This window comes from Ochotona princeps, chromosome 27 (assembly GCF_030435755.1).
Source record: "Ochotona princeps isolate mOchPri1 chromosome 27, mOchPri1.hap1, whole genome shotgun sequence".
NCBI lineage: Eukaryota > Metazoa > Chordata > Mammalia > Lagomorpha > Ochotonidae > Ochotona > Ochotona princeps.
The window spans coordinates 17,678,988-17,696,328 of NC_080858.1; the positions used below are offsets into that span (position 1 = coordinate 17,678,988).

A 17,341-nucleotide genomic window follows, 5' to 3' on the forward strand; every position below is an offset into this window, starting at 1 on the left:
TGCTTAGCTTGAGAATGACTCTGCCCATTATCCTCTCTGTTTTGTGCAAATGGAGAAATAGGCCAGGAGATGATGTGACTCAGGGTGACATGTTCCCCAACCACGTCTTCTGCCTACATCTTCATGTTCGCTACTCTGCTATTGCAGATATACTTCAGTATTAGAAAACAGACAATCTGATTTGTCTCTGGTGAAGATACTTTATTTTCCATAAAAATATAATAATACAATACTCTTCAGAGAACAAAAACTTCCTTCAATGCCCCCAAATACCATTTGGTTTAATAAACATCCTCTTTTTAAAAACAAAACGTAATATACAACTGAGTTTTGTGAAATGTAGCATTTAGGCTTTGTTTGCAACATAGCTCAGCATTTATGTTTTAAATTTTTATTTGTCTTTAACGAAATATAATCTAGTTTAATTAAACCTGTAGGTTTACAAATTGCTGAATGGTAATGCTGATAAATAATCTCCATTAGCTGATAAACAGTGATATGAATTTGCCACAATAAGATAGTTCGCTTTAGATATAATGAAAGATTTGACAAAATAGAAACATTTCTTAAGAACTTCAATTATATCTTAAAACTTGAATAGGTCAAATGTATTCCATATTCAGTTGCTCTAATTTAAGGTCAGGTTGATTCTAACACAGTGACAATATGCTTGGACACAAACACATCTCTCCCGTATCTGTCTTTGGGGAAACAAGGCAGAGAGCACAGTGCTGTGGTAACGGAGTGAGGAGAGCAGCAGCTTCTCCTGCACTCACCCGTTCTTTCTGACCGCTGTCCCCACTCAGCAGTGGCTGGTGTCATCACAGGTAAGCGACAGGATTTCCAACTGGAATGGGAAGGAAATGCTCCAGCTGCTTCATCAGTGACATTTATTAACATGCTTCCAAGTGGGAAAGCACGCAGACAGCACAATAACCCAAAGCAGTCAAAGCCTTCCTTTTTTAAACACCCAGGAACTTTCTCTTGGTTTGATATACTCCAAAATACCAAAGAGTTAGGTTGAGGAACAAATTCAAATGAACGGTAATTTAGTTGCACTCAAAATTACATATCCTCTACCTGAGGATAAAACCTCTGCTCTTGTAAAGATAACAGGGGGAGGGGAGGAAGCTTAAATGATGCTGTAATTTAGAATTACAACCAGAGAAGAAATTCTTCAAGCACAATGAGGCATTCCATTGAAGAGCCACATTCATTTTGGAATGTTTGCTTTGAAACAACTCTTTTGGGAAACCTGAAAGTTACTGAACAAAGCAACATAAAATAAGTCTTGGGTTGTTTTGCAGAAAAATGTACAATTGAGTAGACCAGATGGCAAAACCACACCCATTACAATCTGAATGCCTGAACTTCAACAATCCTTCATCTGCATTTATGATCCTAAAAAGACATTAAATACTCTTAAACTCCCAATCTTCCAAAACACAGAGACCCAACAAACTGGGCTAGTGGTATATCAGTAGTCACACTTGACTAGCCTAGTGATCTGAGTTTGCAGCCTGAGAAGAGCTCTTTAGGAACCCTGTTCAAGGGGAGGTCCTTTATTCAAATGCATGGCCTTAGAGGGGTGGGGGAGTGCTTGGCCATCTCAGCTACTGCCTCTGAAGACAACCTAGGCTAAGAGGTTTCCTCTGAAACTGCCAGACTATAACAAAACTTATCTTGTTTGGAAGCCAAATACTTGTTTCATTAGAGTGAAAACCATTATAATTTAGCAGCGACAGAGAACCCAAGTCCTGATGAGAAACACAAAGGCAGAGCTAACATGTCTGCTTAAGGAAATCAAGAGAACCCTGGGTCAATCCGAGTGTATCAGAGAGCGAGCCTGATTCCTTACCTTCACTCCACTTCGCTAGTCAGGGCCAAAGTAAACAGGGTTTAACTGTGGTGGGACTGGAAATAACTCCCGTGCCCTTCCACACTTGCTGCCAGGCCCAGTAGCTGGGGGGCCATGTGCCACTCTGGCCCTGGTGTGTCACTCCACAGACGATACACAGCCAGGGCTGAGCCAGGCCCCGGCCCCAGTGTGTGCGTTCCTGGCTCAGAACATGTTTGAAAAGGAAGATAGTCAGTGTTCTGGTCATGGCTGTCACCGTTACGTCCACCTGCAATTTGTCCCTTGTTCTGTTCCAGATTGCAAGGCAGAAACTCAGTCTCAGCAGCTAGTCTCATCCTATTTTCTTCAGAAAAAAAGTCTAATTCAGTTGAATACACAAGAAACTTGTGTGAACATTCATTCTAGTCCTCTCCACGTGCACAGACAGACAGCAGAAACACACATCTACACATGTGCTGGAGTGCCAAGAAAATGTATGCTCTGAAATACCTTGAAAGGTTACTTCTTAGTTAAAAATAGAATTCTGACTAATTTATCTCCAAGTATGGATTTGGCCCTAACAAATACTTTATAAATATAGTTTGAAAAGACAGCAAAAAAGGTTTAACACAGTGGCTGTCTTAAGGATTTTCCTGATGGGCTATAACATGTGCATTATTTAAAACAGGCATATCATTGTGGATTATAAAAATAGAAATGTCTCTATATGTTAATATGTATTCACAGCTTATGCTGGAATGGCTCACAGGAGAAATCATGGTTCATGCAGAAAACAAACATTACTCAGGTAGATACAAAGAAACAAGATTAGGTCCATAAAGGCTGAGAATTTAGCAACCAGCCTATTGGGTTTCTCTTGGTAGGGCAATCAAAAACATGAAAGATGCTGACACCAAAACACATACACACATACAATTAATTACATGGAAAGAATATAAATAACCCATAAAGCAATATGGAGTTAAGGTGCAAAAATACAATCTTCACCCATTTTTCTCAACTGTGACTTCAAGCATTATTAAATGTTAAATATCATGGGTGGCAATACCAACCAAAACACATGTGAATGTACATTTTCTAAGTGTTACAAGTTGAAGCAAGGTCGTTGAGAACTGCGATCACACATTTTGGTGGCAACTGCAGATTTACAGAGATGACTACTGAGCGGCAGGTAGTAAACAGAGCCAAGAAGTACAGTCTTATCCATTCTTCCTCCATAGGAATCAGAACGCTGGCTTCAATTGCTCACTCACTGTTTTATGATCTTCACCCTGAAAAATAAATCAAAATTCACCAATGTAAGAATATTTCCTAGGTCAATGGGTTTGGTCAATTTGTTTTAAAATGTGTGACTTTTTGTTTGTTTAGTATTTACAGAAAGACCACGTTTTTAAAAATACAGACAGAAAGAAAACCAAATGAGCTGATTTGGCCTTTTTCATTAATTTAACTTAAAATAAGGTTAAATGTTGCCTCAGCTAATAAAGATTATCAAGCAACCCCCAATTCCTTCCATTTCATTTTTGGAAGTTAAAACTTTATAACAATTCCTCATAATTATTTTAACTGCTCCAAGAGTAACTGATCACAATAATGAAGAAATAAACATATGTCAACTTTATTCTGAAATCTCCAGTTTCTTCAACAGATGGTCCTGAGACAACTGGACAGTCACATATAACACATGGACACTAGCTCACACTCCAGAGGAGAAATAACTGAATAACTTAGAAAAGAACTAAAACCATAAATCCTTACAACCTTGGATTTGTTGATGGGATCAGCATGAGCAACCAAAGGAAAAAAAAAACGGATAATATCTTTTGTGTCTCAAAAGACACTATCGAGAAAATGAAAAGGCTAAAAATGCCTGCCAATCACGTGTCTGATGAAGCTTTCATATCCAGAATAAGCAAAATAACTCTTAAAACAGAAAATGGAAACCCAACTGAAACACGAGCCAGGAACTTACACATTTCTCCAAAGAAACAGACGGCCAAAAAAATAAGCTTGTAATGTGATGTTGAACATTAATTTTTTAAAAGATTTATTTATTTTTATTGCAAAGTCAGATATACAGAGAGGAGGAGAGACAGAAGATCTTCCATCTGATGGTTCACTCCCCAGTCACAACAGTCAGAGCTGCACCAATCTGAAGCCAGGAGCCAGGAACTCCCTCCAGGTCTCCCACATGGGTGCAGGGTCCCAAGGCTTTGGGCCATCCTCGACTGCCCTCCCAGGCCCAAGCAGGGAGCTGGATGGGAAGTGGAGCTGCCGGGATTAGAACCGGCGCCCATATGGGATCCCAGCACATTCAAGGCGAGGACTTTAGCCACTAGGCCACGGCTGCTGGGCTCCAGTGATGCAGGTGTTAACTCTTCCCCTGCGGCTCCAGCATTCCATGGGTGCTGCTTCCAGTCCCAGCTGCTCCACTTCCGGATGCAGCTCCCTCTCAGGCCTGGGAAGGCAGCGGGGATGCCTCAGGCTGCGTGGCCCTGTGCCCATGTGGGAGACCCAGAGGAAGTTCCTGGCTTCAGCTTTGCCCAACTCTGGCCATTGCAGCCACTTGGGGAATGAGTCAGCAGATAAAAAAAATTTCTTTCTGTTTCTCCCTCTCTTTCTCTATAATTCTGACTTTCAGGTAAAATAAATATTTTTTAAAAATTGAAAACAGGAACACAAACACTTGAACAGCAAGTTTATAGCAGTCCTGTGCACAAAGCAAGTGGATAAACCCCCGCAGCACACACACACGTGAGAATACTATCTGGCAACAACAAGGAATCAACCTTGAAAACATGTGAAGCCAGAGAAGTCAGACACCAAAACCACATGGTCCCATTTACATGAAATGTCCAGGACAGAGCCTCAGCGCCGGAAAGTAGAGTCATGCTTGCTAGTGGGCTTTGGGAGAGATAATGGGAAATGCCTAGTTGGGTTCAGGAATTTTGTGGGGAGAGTCATTATTTTGTCAGTAGGTATAGTTGCACAACACTGTGAATGGACTAAACACTTCTGAATTGTTCCTTTAAAATGGTTAATTTTATGTTATGGGAATTTTACCCCCCCAAAAATGTATCACCTTTGGCTCTCAGCTACTGCACCAGAGAGGACTTGTCTGGGTGAGGGTGGGCCCTGTCATGCCCGCTTCTGTGACGCTAGCCACCTCACCTGGGTCCTCTGCTATTTCATTAAAAAATAAGCAGCATGGGCCCTGTGCAGTAGCGTAGTGGTTAAAGTCCTTGCCTTGCATGTGCCAGGATCCCATATGGGCGCTTGTTCTAATCCAGGCGGCCCCCCCCCATCCCATCCTGCTTGTGACCTGGAAAAGCAGTCGAGGATGGCCCAAGGCCTTGGGGACCCTGCATGCGTGTGGGAGACCCAGAAGAGCTCTGGGCTCCTGGCTTCGGATTGGTTTGGCTCCGGCCTTTGCGGTCACTTGGGGAGTGAACCATCGGACAGAGAATCTTCCTCTCTGTCTCTCCTCCTCTCTGTATATCCACCTTTCCAATAAAAATAAATAAATCGTTTAAAAAAAATAAGCAGCATGACTCTGCAATATAACAACACAAGAAATATATTTAAGATAAATATGAATGAATGTACTTTCAAGCTGTAAATCAGGCTCGTTTTACAGGAATCAGATTAGAGCCGCTCCATTGACTAAGTCTATTTAATTTTCTTTTTAAAGTCCCTAAATGTATCAGCAGCTGTTCATAAACTCCACATGAAATGCACATCAGTGTCCGAAATGTAACACTCTTCCACCTCCTGCGTGCTGCCAATGCCCGGGCTGGACCCGCAGCCCTGCCCCGTGCTGTACTCACAGGTCCCGCTGTTGGCATCCGCCTTCCCAGCCTTGCTGTGCCGGCCCGAGTTCTGCTGAGATTTGCTCTGCTCTTCTCCAGTGAGGAGGGCCTTGATTTCAGAAGGGATTTTTCCTTGGTCCATTGCCATGCACCACTGCTTGTACTGAAATGACAAAGTACAATGTTACTGGTCAATATCCTGTCTCGTCAGCAGCCATCAGTAGAAATCCTAGACGGAAGAACTAGCGCGGGGGGAGGCCAGGCTGGCTGCTGGCAACCCCAGCCTCGCGGTACCCCCTCTGCAGAGCCTGCCGTGTGGGAGGCCAGGCTGGCTGCTGGCAACCCCAGCCTCGCTGTACCCCCTCTGCAGAGCCTGCCGTGTGGGAGGCCAGGCTGGCTGCTGGCAACCCCAGCCTCGCTGTACCCCCTCTGCAGAGCCTGCCGTGTGGGAGGCCAGGCTGGCTGCTGGCAACCCCAGCCTCGCTGTACCCCCTCTGCAGAGCCTGCCGTGTGGGAGGCCAGGCTGGCTGCTGGCAACCCCAGCCTCGCTGTACCCCCTCTGCAGAGCCTGCCGTGTGGGAGGCCAGGCTGGCTGCTGGCAACCCCAGCCTCGCTGTACCCCCTCTGCAGAGCCTGCCATGTGGGAGGCCAGCTGTCTCGGGACAGGGTGGGGAGACGCTGCTGACCCTTGCCATCCCTGCGCCCTTGGAAAGGCCTATCTGCCAGAGGAGCTCTCTGCAGTGCGCCATTATTTAACACTCATCTCTTGTTTCTACAATTGTCAGGATGATTTCCACTCCCCAAAGAAACAAATTTTAGCAGCTGCCTTTCTCTCTTTTGTAAACATTCAGTAAACACCTATTAATGACCAGAGTGTATGAGGGTAGTTCAGGGAGTTCCCGGAAGGGGCAGGTACTTGGCATAGCAGTTAATATGCTCGGCTGATGCCTGAGTATATTCCACCTCAGAGTCCAGATTCAACTCCCAACTCTACTTTGGGGAGGTGGCAGGGGAGGCTCCCAGGCCTGTTGTGGTTCTCTAGCAGCCAAAGTCCTCGCCTTGCATGTCCCAGGATCCCATACGGGCTCCAGTTCTAATCCCGGCAGCTCCACTTCCCATCCAGCTCCCTGCTTGTGGCCTGGGAAAGCTGTTGAGGACGGCCCAAAGCCTTGGGACCCTGCACCTGCATGGGAGACCTGGAAGAAGTTCCTGGCTCCTGGCTTTGGATCAGCTCAGTTCCGGCCATTGTGGTCATTTGGGGAGTGAATCATCGGACAGAAGATCTTCCTCTCTATATATATGCCTTTCCAATGAAAATAAATCTTTAAAAAAAAGCAGCAGCAGCAGCAGCAGCTGGCTCCCTGCTGCTCACATGGGAGACTCACATTGAGTTGCTGGCTCCTGGCTGCTTCAGCCCAGCCCCTTGCTGGCTGTCGTAGGTCTTTGGGGAGTCAACCAACAAAAGGGAGATCCCTGTCCTTTGCCTCTATCAGCTTTCAAATAAATAAAACATTTTTTAAAGAATTTAGTAAAAAAAAATTCAAAAGAAGATTCATTAAAGTTCATCCAAAAATGGACTTAAAAAATAATGAAAACTTGTGTGGAAGACTTGAATTTTTTCCCATAACACATGCCATGAACTTTGTGAAGACCCTGGTTTACTGTAGGCTTTGCAGGGTACTTCAAAATGAAGCACACCTATGCATCTCAAAGATGAAGTAGATCAAAGGTTCTGCCCCGGGGTGGCTTACACACTGCATAAAGTCACAAACAATTTACAACACTGATCATATTAAACGTACTAAGAAAAACACAGGGCCCAATGCGATAGCCTAGTGGCTAAATCCTCGCCTTGCATCTGCCAGGATCCCATATGGGCACTGGTTTATGTCCTCGCTGTCCCACTTCCCATCCAGCTCCCTGCTTGTGACCTGGAAAAGCAGTAGAGCATGGCCAAACCTTGGAACTCTGCATCTGCATGGGAGACCTGGAGGAGGCTCCTGGCTCCAGATCAGCTCAGCCCCGGCCATTGTGGCCACTTGGGGAGTGAATCAGTGGATGGAAGATCTTCCTCTCTGTCTCTCCTTCGCTCTGTATATCTGTCTTTCCAATAAAAATGAATTAAATCTTAAAAAAAAGAAAAACACAAATTACCTAACAGTGCCTATCTGGACCATATACACATCATTCATATTCTTCGCTTTGTGTCCTAACCTCATTTCTTGCTTTCTAAAAACCCTTCTTATTATAAGGCTAGTTTTGTAGTGTCCATGGTAGTAACTTGTCTCTTGTTAACTTCCTCTCTCAGCCCATAGGAACGGAGGATTTCAATTCTGTTCATTGTCTTTTTATTTCTAGAGCCACTAGCCAAAGTCTGAATAAATAAATGAATGGAGAAAGCATGTAAAATAAGTAAATTCAACACAAATACTATCTTATGCATAGTGAGATACTGTTATATTGCTTTTTTTCTACTTAGCAGAACATGTTTCAACATTAGGAAACATGCGCACTGTGATTTTTCCTGGTTATAAAGTAGTCCAATATACAAAAGTAACATTCAAGCAACCCCGTGCTGTTACACATCTGGGATATCTTCCATTTTCCCCTTTCATAATCCTTTAATGCAAACGTCCTGCACAGCCTGCTCTCGTCAGGACTGTGCGAAGCTGCCTGTGTGTCCCGCCTAGCCAACAGGTTCATGTTCTTTCTACTGTTTGCTGACTGGATAGACAAGAACTGGCATCTGCGTGTCTACCTGTGTTTCTTCAACTGCTGAATTAAGAGTGACTTTACCATTTCCAGTTCCTCTCTGAGGGCACATATGGCTCTTTCTCGACTGGATACCAACTCTTCCAAATACTGGTATCTCAGCTTCTTTCTGGCCCGGCACTCTCTCGCACTCTGCCGGCTCCTCTCAAGTTTTGCTTTCAAGTCGATCTTGGCAGGCTTCCGACCACGCTTACCGGGCTTCTTTACTTGGCCTCCAACCACCTTCAGCAAGAGAGAGAACATCATTTTTCTCTTAGTTGCATTCCTATACAGAGAACCACAGTTTCATATTATCCAAGAAAACATTTATAAATTATAAGTGACGATCATGGAACTAAGAAAGCATAACCCTATCAAATGTCTTTTAAGAATCTCTATCTCATTTTCTTCTTAATTCTTTTCACACCTGGAATGGAGAAGAAACAAGGTCAGTTTTTATTTCTTCAATAATGAAGTTTAAATAGTTTAGCAGTAAGCTTTGTAAACCATATGGAGATGGGCAATCAAAACTAGAGGATCAGTAATAACTATGTTTTTGAGAAAGAATTTTTGCTTCCTTGAGAAAATAATTACAGTTGAAAATACCCCAAATCATAAATTCATTACGACATCAATATTATAAAACAATATCTAGAGAAAAGGAAGTTAATAAGGTCAATGAGGACTTGTAATGATAGGTGTGTTTATACAGAGCTTTTCTCTTATTTGTGTTTTCATGATTTTTCAATGCATACAATTAGAAAACTATAAAATATGTGTATATCTCTACTCATACATATATTTGTGAGTATGTGTGTATCCTAAGGGATCTTACTGTAAATCCCCTCTTCAACTTCGTTGAGCCAAAAAAAAAAAAAAAGACACAGGAAGTTCCTGCAATCTTTAGGATAATTCTCTTCTAACTTGAGAAGCCTATAATTATACCCTTTACTGTCTTGGCAGATTACCTGCTCCCACTGGTGACATAAAACATCCTCTCAACATCCCTATTACTCACTCACCTGCCCAGGCACAATTACTAGGTTACTGGCAAAATAATCTAATCTTCTTCATTGTTTAGCTTTGAAACTTTCCCAAATTCTTATACAAGAGGTAAGTAATAGGTAAAAATGCATTTTTAAACACCCAGGCTTGAACTTATCAAATAAACGTTCTTTTAAGCAGTCATTCTGAAAGGGGGTACATATATTCCAAGAATCTTACTATTCAAAGCTATTATGGAACCTGATTTTTGTGTTTTTTCTTGTTTTAAGATTTATCTATTTATTTATTTGAAAGGCAGAAAGGGAGAGAGAGAAAAAGAATGAGAGCAAATGCTTTTTGTTTGTTGGTTTACTTCTTAAATGCAACAACAGCCAGGGCTGAGCCAGGCTGAAGCCTGGAGCCTGGAACTCCGCTGGAGTGTCCTATGTGGGCGGCAGGGGCCATCATCTGCTGCCTCCCGGGCATATTAGCAGGAAGCTAGAATGGAAATGGAGCAACAGAGACTCAAAAAGGTGCTGCTCTACGGGATGCTGGCACAGATCCAGTTTTTACAGGCCATACAACACAACCTATCTCATTCCTTTAGAGATATACATTATTCTGCAAATTTCCAGACAATGCTATTATCACTGTAACTATCTGAGGAGGTTCTAAATGATGTCTTGCTCTTTCCTACCATCAGACAATAAAAATGTAATATCTCCACTGTTTTGACAGAAATAAGGCCAGGACTTTAAAGGCAATTCTAAAAGAGAAGATACAAAACCCAGACACTGGCAAATCATTGGAACAGATGCAGAAACCTTCCTAGGTGATGAGACTAAGGGCCCGATTCATTTAGTTGTATCAACTCACTATGGAAATTCTACAGCAGCAAGGCCAAGTTCCCTAATAAGGTTTAGACAGATCAGGCTATTGCTAAGTGTAATAGGGCAAAGAAACAAAACTTCAAAGTCAATCAGCTGCATTTACCAAACCCATGCCACACGGGAGCTAAACAGTATGGCTAGCACTTCACAGGGTAGCTTGGGAATAAAACACATTACTCCAAGGCTCAGGGCTGCGGGGGGAGGTGGTAAGTCCTTTTCACTACCGCCAAATGCCAATTATTTTAGTATTACTCCAAGTAAGTTTCAATTTTCACTCTGATCATCATGAGCTTATTCCAATAACAATATAAAGCCCAGGAAACTTCAAAATCAAATATTTAACCAGAAATTGCACAGTTCCAAACATTACTAATGTTTTAATGTTAAATTATGCTTATATCTTATCAACTCCACAATTTTAATAAAATATTTTAAGATCACCCAGCATTAAAATAAGGTAGACAGGGAGTCTTCAAAAAGTTCATGGAGAATGTATTATGAAAAACATCTACAGAGATTTCAAACAACTTTTTGTACCACAATACGTTCATCTTTTAATTTTTCAATCAACTTCCTGAAGTGCTCTAATATTTGCTATTGCTTTAGTTTTTCTTAAAAAAACAATGTTTTTTTTAAGAAATACTATATCGTATATTCTCTCTAATATAAAGAAACCATCATGCAAACTCTAAATAAACCTTTGCTTACTGTTTTTTGCTACATCCCATGTGTTTTGATGTTTTTGATTCCATTTCCATTTTTTTCCCAAATACTTTCTCTTGCTGAATTCATCACTGGCTCATGGATCACATGGTGGCATCATTTTACTCAAGAGGCTTTTGTGTTATCTTTTCCTCACCCATGTGTTGGTTATTCAGTGGTACACTTTTTCGACTCCATGGTGCTGTATTTTTTTTCTCCTTTTTGTTTTTGTTTTAACTTCATACCTGTTGTTGACCTTGTTTTGTGGCTTCTCATTGGAATGTACAGTGATGGAGTAATAGAGACTACCATATCCAGATGTGAAGCTACAATGCAACATGCATCCCTACTTCCAAATCACAGATGGACTCCCAGTGAAACTGTTGGACATTATCTACACAATGGGATGCTGGACTGTCTGACATTGTACCAGCAATGTCAGGAAACACTTAAATAAAAGACTGTTGGACTTATGACTGCTTATGAAGGACTATACTATCATAATAATATGAGGAAAATCAGTTGGGGGTTGAGATTTTAGGGGGGTGAATCCCAGACCCTTTGGAACTGTACCATAAAATTAAAAATTAAAAAAGCAATATTTTTTTAAAACAATATGTTACAGAAAAACTCCTGTCAATAGTGTAATAAATGGATAATGACACATATTCTCTATGCAATAAAATGAGTCATCAATCATACAACACTATAATCCCGTCCCTTATATACATGCTGTTTTTAATTAGTGGTAGAGGAAGCCAGCAAGAGGACACACTGTACTTAAGGGATTTCTTTGATTTTTGAAAACAAACCTAGCACACAGTCATAAAAATCAAACAGAAGTTATAACCCTTTGTTTAATTTACATGGCAGTAAAATATTTAACTTGGAAATATTTTATTCTTTTTTTTTTTTTAAACCCAAAGGTACAGTAAATGACTCTAGGGTTCTTGTGTTTAATGTCCTCCCCTGTAACATGACATTGAAATCTGTGTAACTGCCACTTCAGCATACTGCCCAGGGACAGGCTGAACTTTCTGCCTTTGGCATCAGCAAGAGTCTGATAAGTTTTCAAGAGACTCAAGTACATGACGAATGATTGCAAATCTCAAGTATAATACTATGTATGCAAACACTTCATAAGGAAAAGCTTACTACCTAGTATACCAGCTGTTCAACAATGAAATGTATATATTTCATAAGCCAATAAAGATTAAGGAATAGAGAGAAGTTAATTAGGAACCCAAGAACCAGAAGCTGAAATTGAAATCAATTCTACAAAATTCCTTAAGTATTTCTGAGCCATAAAAGCATTCCTACCAATTAATAAAATTTTCACAAACTTAATGATAACCACATTGTGCGCATTCATATTTCTTCCATGAAGCATTTTTAATATGACTAAATGAAAGTACTGATTTTCAGGTACCAATTGACTGAAAAAAAAAAAACCTGAAAATAACCCAGCATTTACTTTTTTTCCTCTAATTTTATTTCTATTGACACAGAGCCAAATGAAAATTCAAATACCAGGCACCTGTTCAGCCACTAGCCGTTTCACCTCTTTTTCCCACCGCTTTTTTTTCTCACATTTGTGAGTTGGGGATACTGGGACCCCGAGCCAGGCTCAAAGATCTCTCTCCACCCTGCCCACAAGACAAGAGATCGCTCGGCCACTGACTTTTTTCTTACTCTCCACAAAGAACTTCTGTCACAAAGACAGGATATTAAAGATGTTAGATTCTAACATGGCCTCTGCACTACTAACTCTGTTATCATTATATATTAAAAATGTTAGTCTACTGATCATAATCAAGTAAAAATAAAGGTGCTACTTCTCTGCTAACTGCAGGTTTTGAAGTTTCTCTTTTGAGACAAGCTAAAACTGAATGCCATGACTTTTAGACAGTAAGCACCTATACTGTCTAATTCTCTGAATAAATGGTAATAATTATTTTAAAAGTATGGCAGATAAAAAACAAAAGCCATTCTTACGGCTGGAGCCGCGGTGTAGTACGTTAAGCCTCTGCCTGTGGTGTTGGCATCAGATGGGTGTCAGTTTGAGTCCTGGGTGCTCTCTGCAAATGTGCCTGGGAAAGTAGCAGAGGATGGCCCGTAGCCTTGGGACCCTGAACCCATGGGAGACCCAAAAGATGCTTCTCATGACCTGCTTCAAACTGGCCCAGCTCCAGCCATTGCAGCCATTTGGGGAGTGGACCAACAAATAGAAGATCTCTCTGTCTCTCTGTAAATCTGCCTTTCAAATAAAATAAATAAATAAATATTTTCTTAAAAAGACATTTGTAAATAACTAATGGCTAAAAGAATATGATTCAAGGAAAAGTAAAAAATTGAGATGAGTGAGAAGGAAAATAAAACTTCAATAATGTCTCAAAAGCCTTGCTTATAGGAAGCTCTACACAGTAATATTTTTAAAAGAAGAGAGATTTGAAATCAGTAACCTAAAATACTGCCTAAGAAAGCAGAAAAAAAAAACAGAAAAAAAGCACAAACTAAACCCAAAACAAGCAGACAGAAGGCATTACTAAATACTGCAACAGAAATAAATAAAACAAAGAATGGAAAATAAATGAGACCAAAAACTGGTTCTCCAAAAAAAAAAAAAAAAAAATCAATAAAATTGACCCAACATTTAGCTAGTTTGACCAAGAGAAAGAAAAGATTTAGAAATGCTATAATCAGGGCTAAAAGAAGACAGCGCTACCAACCTTACAGAAACAAAAAGGGTCTTAAGATAATTCTATGAAAAACTGCACACCCAACAAGCTGGAACCTAATGAAAGGGCTAGATTTCCAGAAACACACAAAGTAGCAAAAAGAGACTTCATAAGAAATAGAAAAATCTGAATAGACCTATAGACACTAGAGGCTGGGGGAAAGAATTTGACCAGGGGGTTAAGACATCCATACCTATACCAAGAATCGGGTTCAAGTTCAAGTACTGACTGTTGCAATCCTGGCTTCCTGCTAATGTGTGCCCAGGGGGAGTGGCACTGGCTCCGTGTGGCTGGTCCCTGGCCACCCAGGCAGAAGACCTGCATTGAGCTTAGGCCAGGCCCAGCTGCTGCAGGCGTCGGGGGTACGCCTGAGGACGGGAGTTGTCTTTTACTCATGCTCTCTCCCTCTCTTACTTTCTCTCATAATCACACAGATTAATAAAACCCAGGTGTACCAGGACAATCTCCTTCACATCATTCAGCTTGGATTTGATTCAATCACCACCGACTAGTACTTTATGCCCTATTAGGCACGTCACCAGCTGCTTGGGGGTGGGCCTGGGGTCGAAGCTTTCCGACCTGTAGTAGACTGCACAACGGTGTGGAGAGCTCCTGGCAAACTCACTCATGGCCACTGGTAAAACGACTAAGAATCCAACCTCTGTACAAAAGGTGCGCTCCCATCACCGTCGCGTTTCCTGACCTGTGCAAACACTTCCTCTTCGTAAGCGCAGCTCCTGTCCACTTTTGTTTCCTTCCTGTTGCCCGGGCCTCATGCTGGCTGTTATCCTTTATGCTCTTACTGGCCACCACACTTCCAAGCCCCACCCCTCCCCCGCGCCATGGAAGCAGACTCCAGGCATCCACACACGTGAGGACACGGTGTCTGGTGTGTGAATATGTCTGAATACACAAGGAGAAACACAGGGAGGGGCAGGGCTGAGGCCTGGCAACGCCTTACTTAATGGCTGTCTCACACTGCCCAACTGCTGAAGGAACAGCCCAGTCTTGCTGTTCAAGCTATTTAAATATGACTCACTCACACCTACAACACGCATTCAAAGTGAAAGGCACTTTCCATCCAGCGGCATTTGAAATGAACTTTCTATTTGGTAATCACTAAAACCTAAAAAGTCTTCTATTTTTTAAAATACTCTCATAAAAACAACGCGTTAATCAAGAATGAGAATTGCATTTATCTTGCTTACCTGTGTACACTATATAGGAGCTAAGTTATGGGTGATCTACACTCAAATTTTACCTTCACTCTTTTAGGCAGAACAGTGAGTTTTACATCCCTCCCCCCTCTACCACCAGGCACCTACCCACCACAATTTCATAGTTTTAGAAATAAGCTCTATACGATCTTATAGGTAACCCCAATCCTATGGATTTCCTAGGCTTATTTGAGAATTCTGAAGACCTTGAGCAAGCTGTGAACTGTTTCAAAGGTTTGGAAAATAACACAGACCATACTATGAGTCTCCAACTGAGAATAATTCAAGAACAGTGTGTTCTTTCAGCATCAGTAAACAGCAATAACATCATTTTCCGGGAAACAATGGATAGAGTATTCAGGATTTCATTTCAAAATTAACACTAAGAAAATCAAGCTGGCAAAGGCTTCCATGGGAAATTATTTTCTAATTTTGGTGGAAAGCTTCCAGAACTCCCCGATGTCTTGGAAATGCCACTTCCCACTGGGGGCAAGCCATGTATTCCTGCATGGAATATCCACTGGGTCCCAGTACCCAAGGACTGCACTGGCCTGTCCCTCCCACAGATGAAGGAAGGGGAGATAGCGCAGAAGCCAACAAGCAGCCCAGAGACGTCAGATACCTTGCGGGTCTCCCTGAACATGTGTGAAACAAAATCCTGGCAGTAGCTCAATGTTGCTGGCTCAGGGGAGAAAGGAAGGGCAGAATCTCTCCTGATGGGCATGCCAGAGATTGTGGGAAGTCAGACTCGGGCGAATATAGGGAAGGGTTGCTTTTACGTGCAAAACTGGCAATTTTACAAGCGGTACTCCTTACAATAAAAGAGTCCATTTCCTAAGCACCCTAAAACATCCCTAAGGGAAACCCCGATGGTCCTTTCTATGAAATAAGGCTTCACTAATACAGGGACATAAAAGGACAGGCTAGTTCTAGGTAAAGGGTAAGAATTCACCAACCATGAACACCATGTAACATAAAGTGATTTGGATAAGGAAAAGCTGGACGGTGACAGGCTACATTAATCTAGATTAATAAGAAGGAATTCACTACTTAGAGAAGCCTTAAGGAGTCTAGATTTCAAACTGGCCAGAGAGCAACAGGAGCTTAGCAGTGTTTCAACCAACCACGGGAAAAGAGCTCAGATGGGGGAGTGAACCGATGATATGAATGGGCCATTGAGTATGGGAGCCTGAGAGAAGAACAGGGGAGCTGGGCTGGTGAAGGGCTCCCAACTGGAGACAGGCAAGGAAAGGAGAAGAGGGGCAGCTGGCAAGCACAGTAGTTTCTTGACTTATCTCGGGGGGAAGAGGGGATAGTCAGAGACTAACGGCTTCACTCCCTGGAAAAAGCTGGCAAACAGGTCTGCCCCGGGAGTGACACATTTGGGAGTGACGCATCTGGCCCGTCCAGTAAAAACGCAGCCCCCGTGTTCCTGAATTTCCAGGTGGGGACCATCGGGCAGCAACTGGAGAGGCGCAGGATGTCTAAGACAGGTGTTTCTCGGCTCTTGGCACGGACTGCTGAGCTGAGGCTCGGCGGCGAGACTAGCACTTAGCGACAAGCAGGCGGCGGCGGCGGCAGCTGCGCGTGCAAACCACAGACTTACCTTGCTGTCATCCATCTCGGCAGACAGGCCGGCCCGGCCAGGCGCGCCCTCCCCCGGCCCTCCCCCGGCTCAGCCGGCTCGGCCCGGCCCCCGCCCCGGGGAAGAAGGGGATATGGTTCTGACTGCCTCCTCCTCTCGCCTAAACAGTTCGCTTCCCTGATGCCACAGTCACGGGGACGAGGGACCAGATCAGGAATGGCAGAGCGGACCCTGGAGGCGGCCCAGAACGCCTCCCCTCGCCGCCGCCGCCTCCTCCTCCCCCTCCATGACAGTCTCTGGGTGTGTTTACAGACGCCCTGGAGTGCGGCCCAGACCGGAGGGTGGGCGGGGGGGGCTGCACGCGGACTGGCCCTGCGGCTGCCGTAGCACCGCGGAATTCTGGGGATGGTAGTTTTCTGGGACATAATCTCCGCTTGGTTGACTGGAAAGAAAACTACAATGTCCACAGGTCCTCAGCAAGGGGCGTCTGTTTTCCTTGGGCCTGCACGCGCTGAGAAGGCGGGACCAGGCAAGAGGCCTAACGACGTTTTCCCACAGGGCGCCGGGTCTGATATTTTGGCCCTGTCTCCCCTTGTCCGGAGGGGAAAGGAGGGATTTTCAAGCATGAAGGCGAAGTCTTCGGAGGAGGCCGGCTCCCGGGAACGCTGGCTATACCTAAAGGGTCTTTAAAAAAAGTAAAGCAGTACGAGTGCATTGGGAAACAATTGGCAGTTTCTCATATTAAACATAGTTACCATATGGCCACTTCTATCTATACAGTCAAGAAAAGTGAAGATTTATCACTAA

The 17,341-nt window shown here is 43.0% G+C and overlaps 1 protein-coding gene across 1 annotated transcript; it reads right to left on the reverse strand.

Moving 5' to 3' along the window:
- Positions 1-2,324: 2,324 nt before the first annotated feature.
- CREBL2 (cAMP responsive element binding protein like 2) lies at positions 2,325-16,880 on the reverse strand. Its single transcript, XM_004592645.2, has 4 exons — positions 16,556-16,880; positions 8,464-8,661; positions 5,686-5,830; positions 2,325-3,129 (listed from the first exon to the last, which is right to left on the reverse strand). The coding sequence occupies exons 1-4, from the start codon at positions 16,568-16,570 to the stop codon at positions 3,125-3,127; spliced, it is 363 nt and encodes a 120-aa protein (XP_004592702.2). The 5' UTR covers positions 16,571-16,880; the 3' UTR covers positions 2,325-3,124.
- Positions 16,881-17,341: the final 461 nt, after the last annotated feature.

Excerpts from the sequence above, each read along its gene's own strand:
- CREBL2 (XM_004592645.2), bottom strand. Across the intron at positions 5,831-8,463 it reads TCAGAGAGGAACTGGAAATG|TACAAGCAGTGGTGCATGGC; the intron begins GTAAAGTCACTC and ends TTGTCATTTCAG.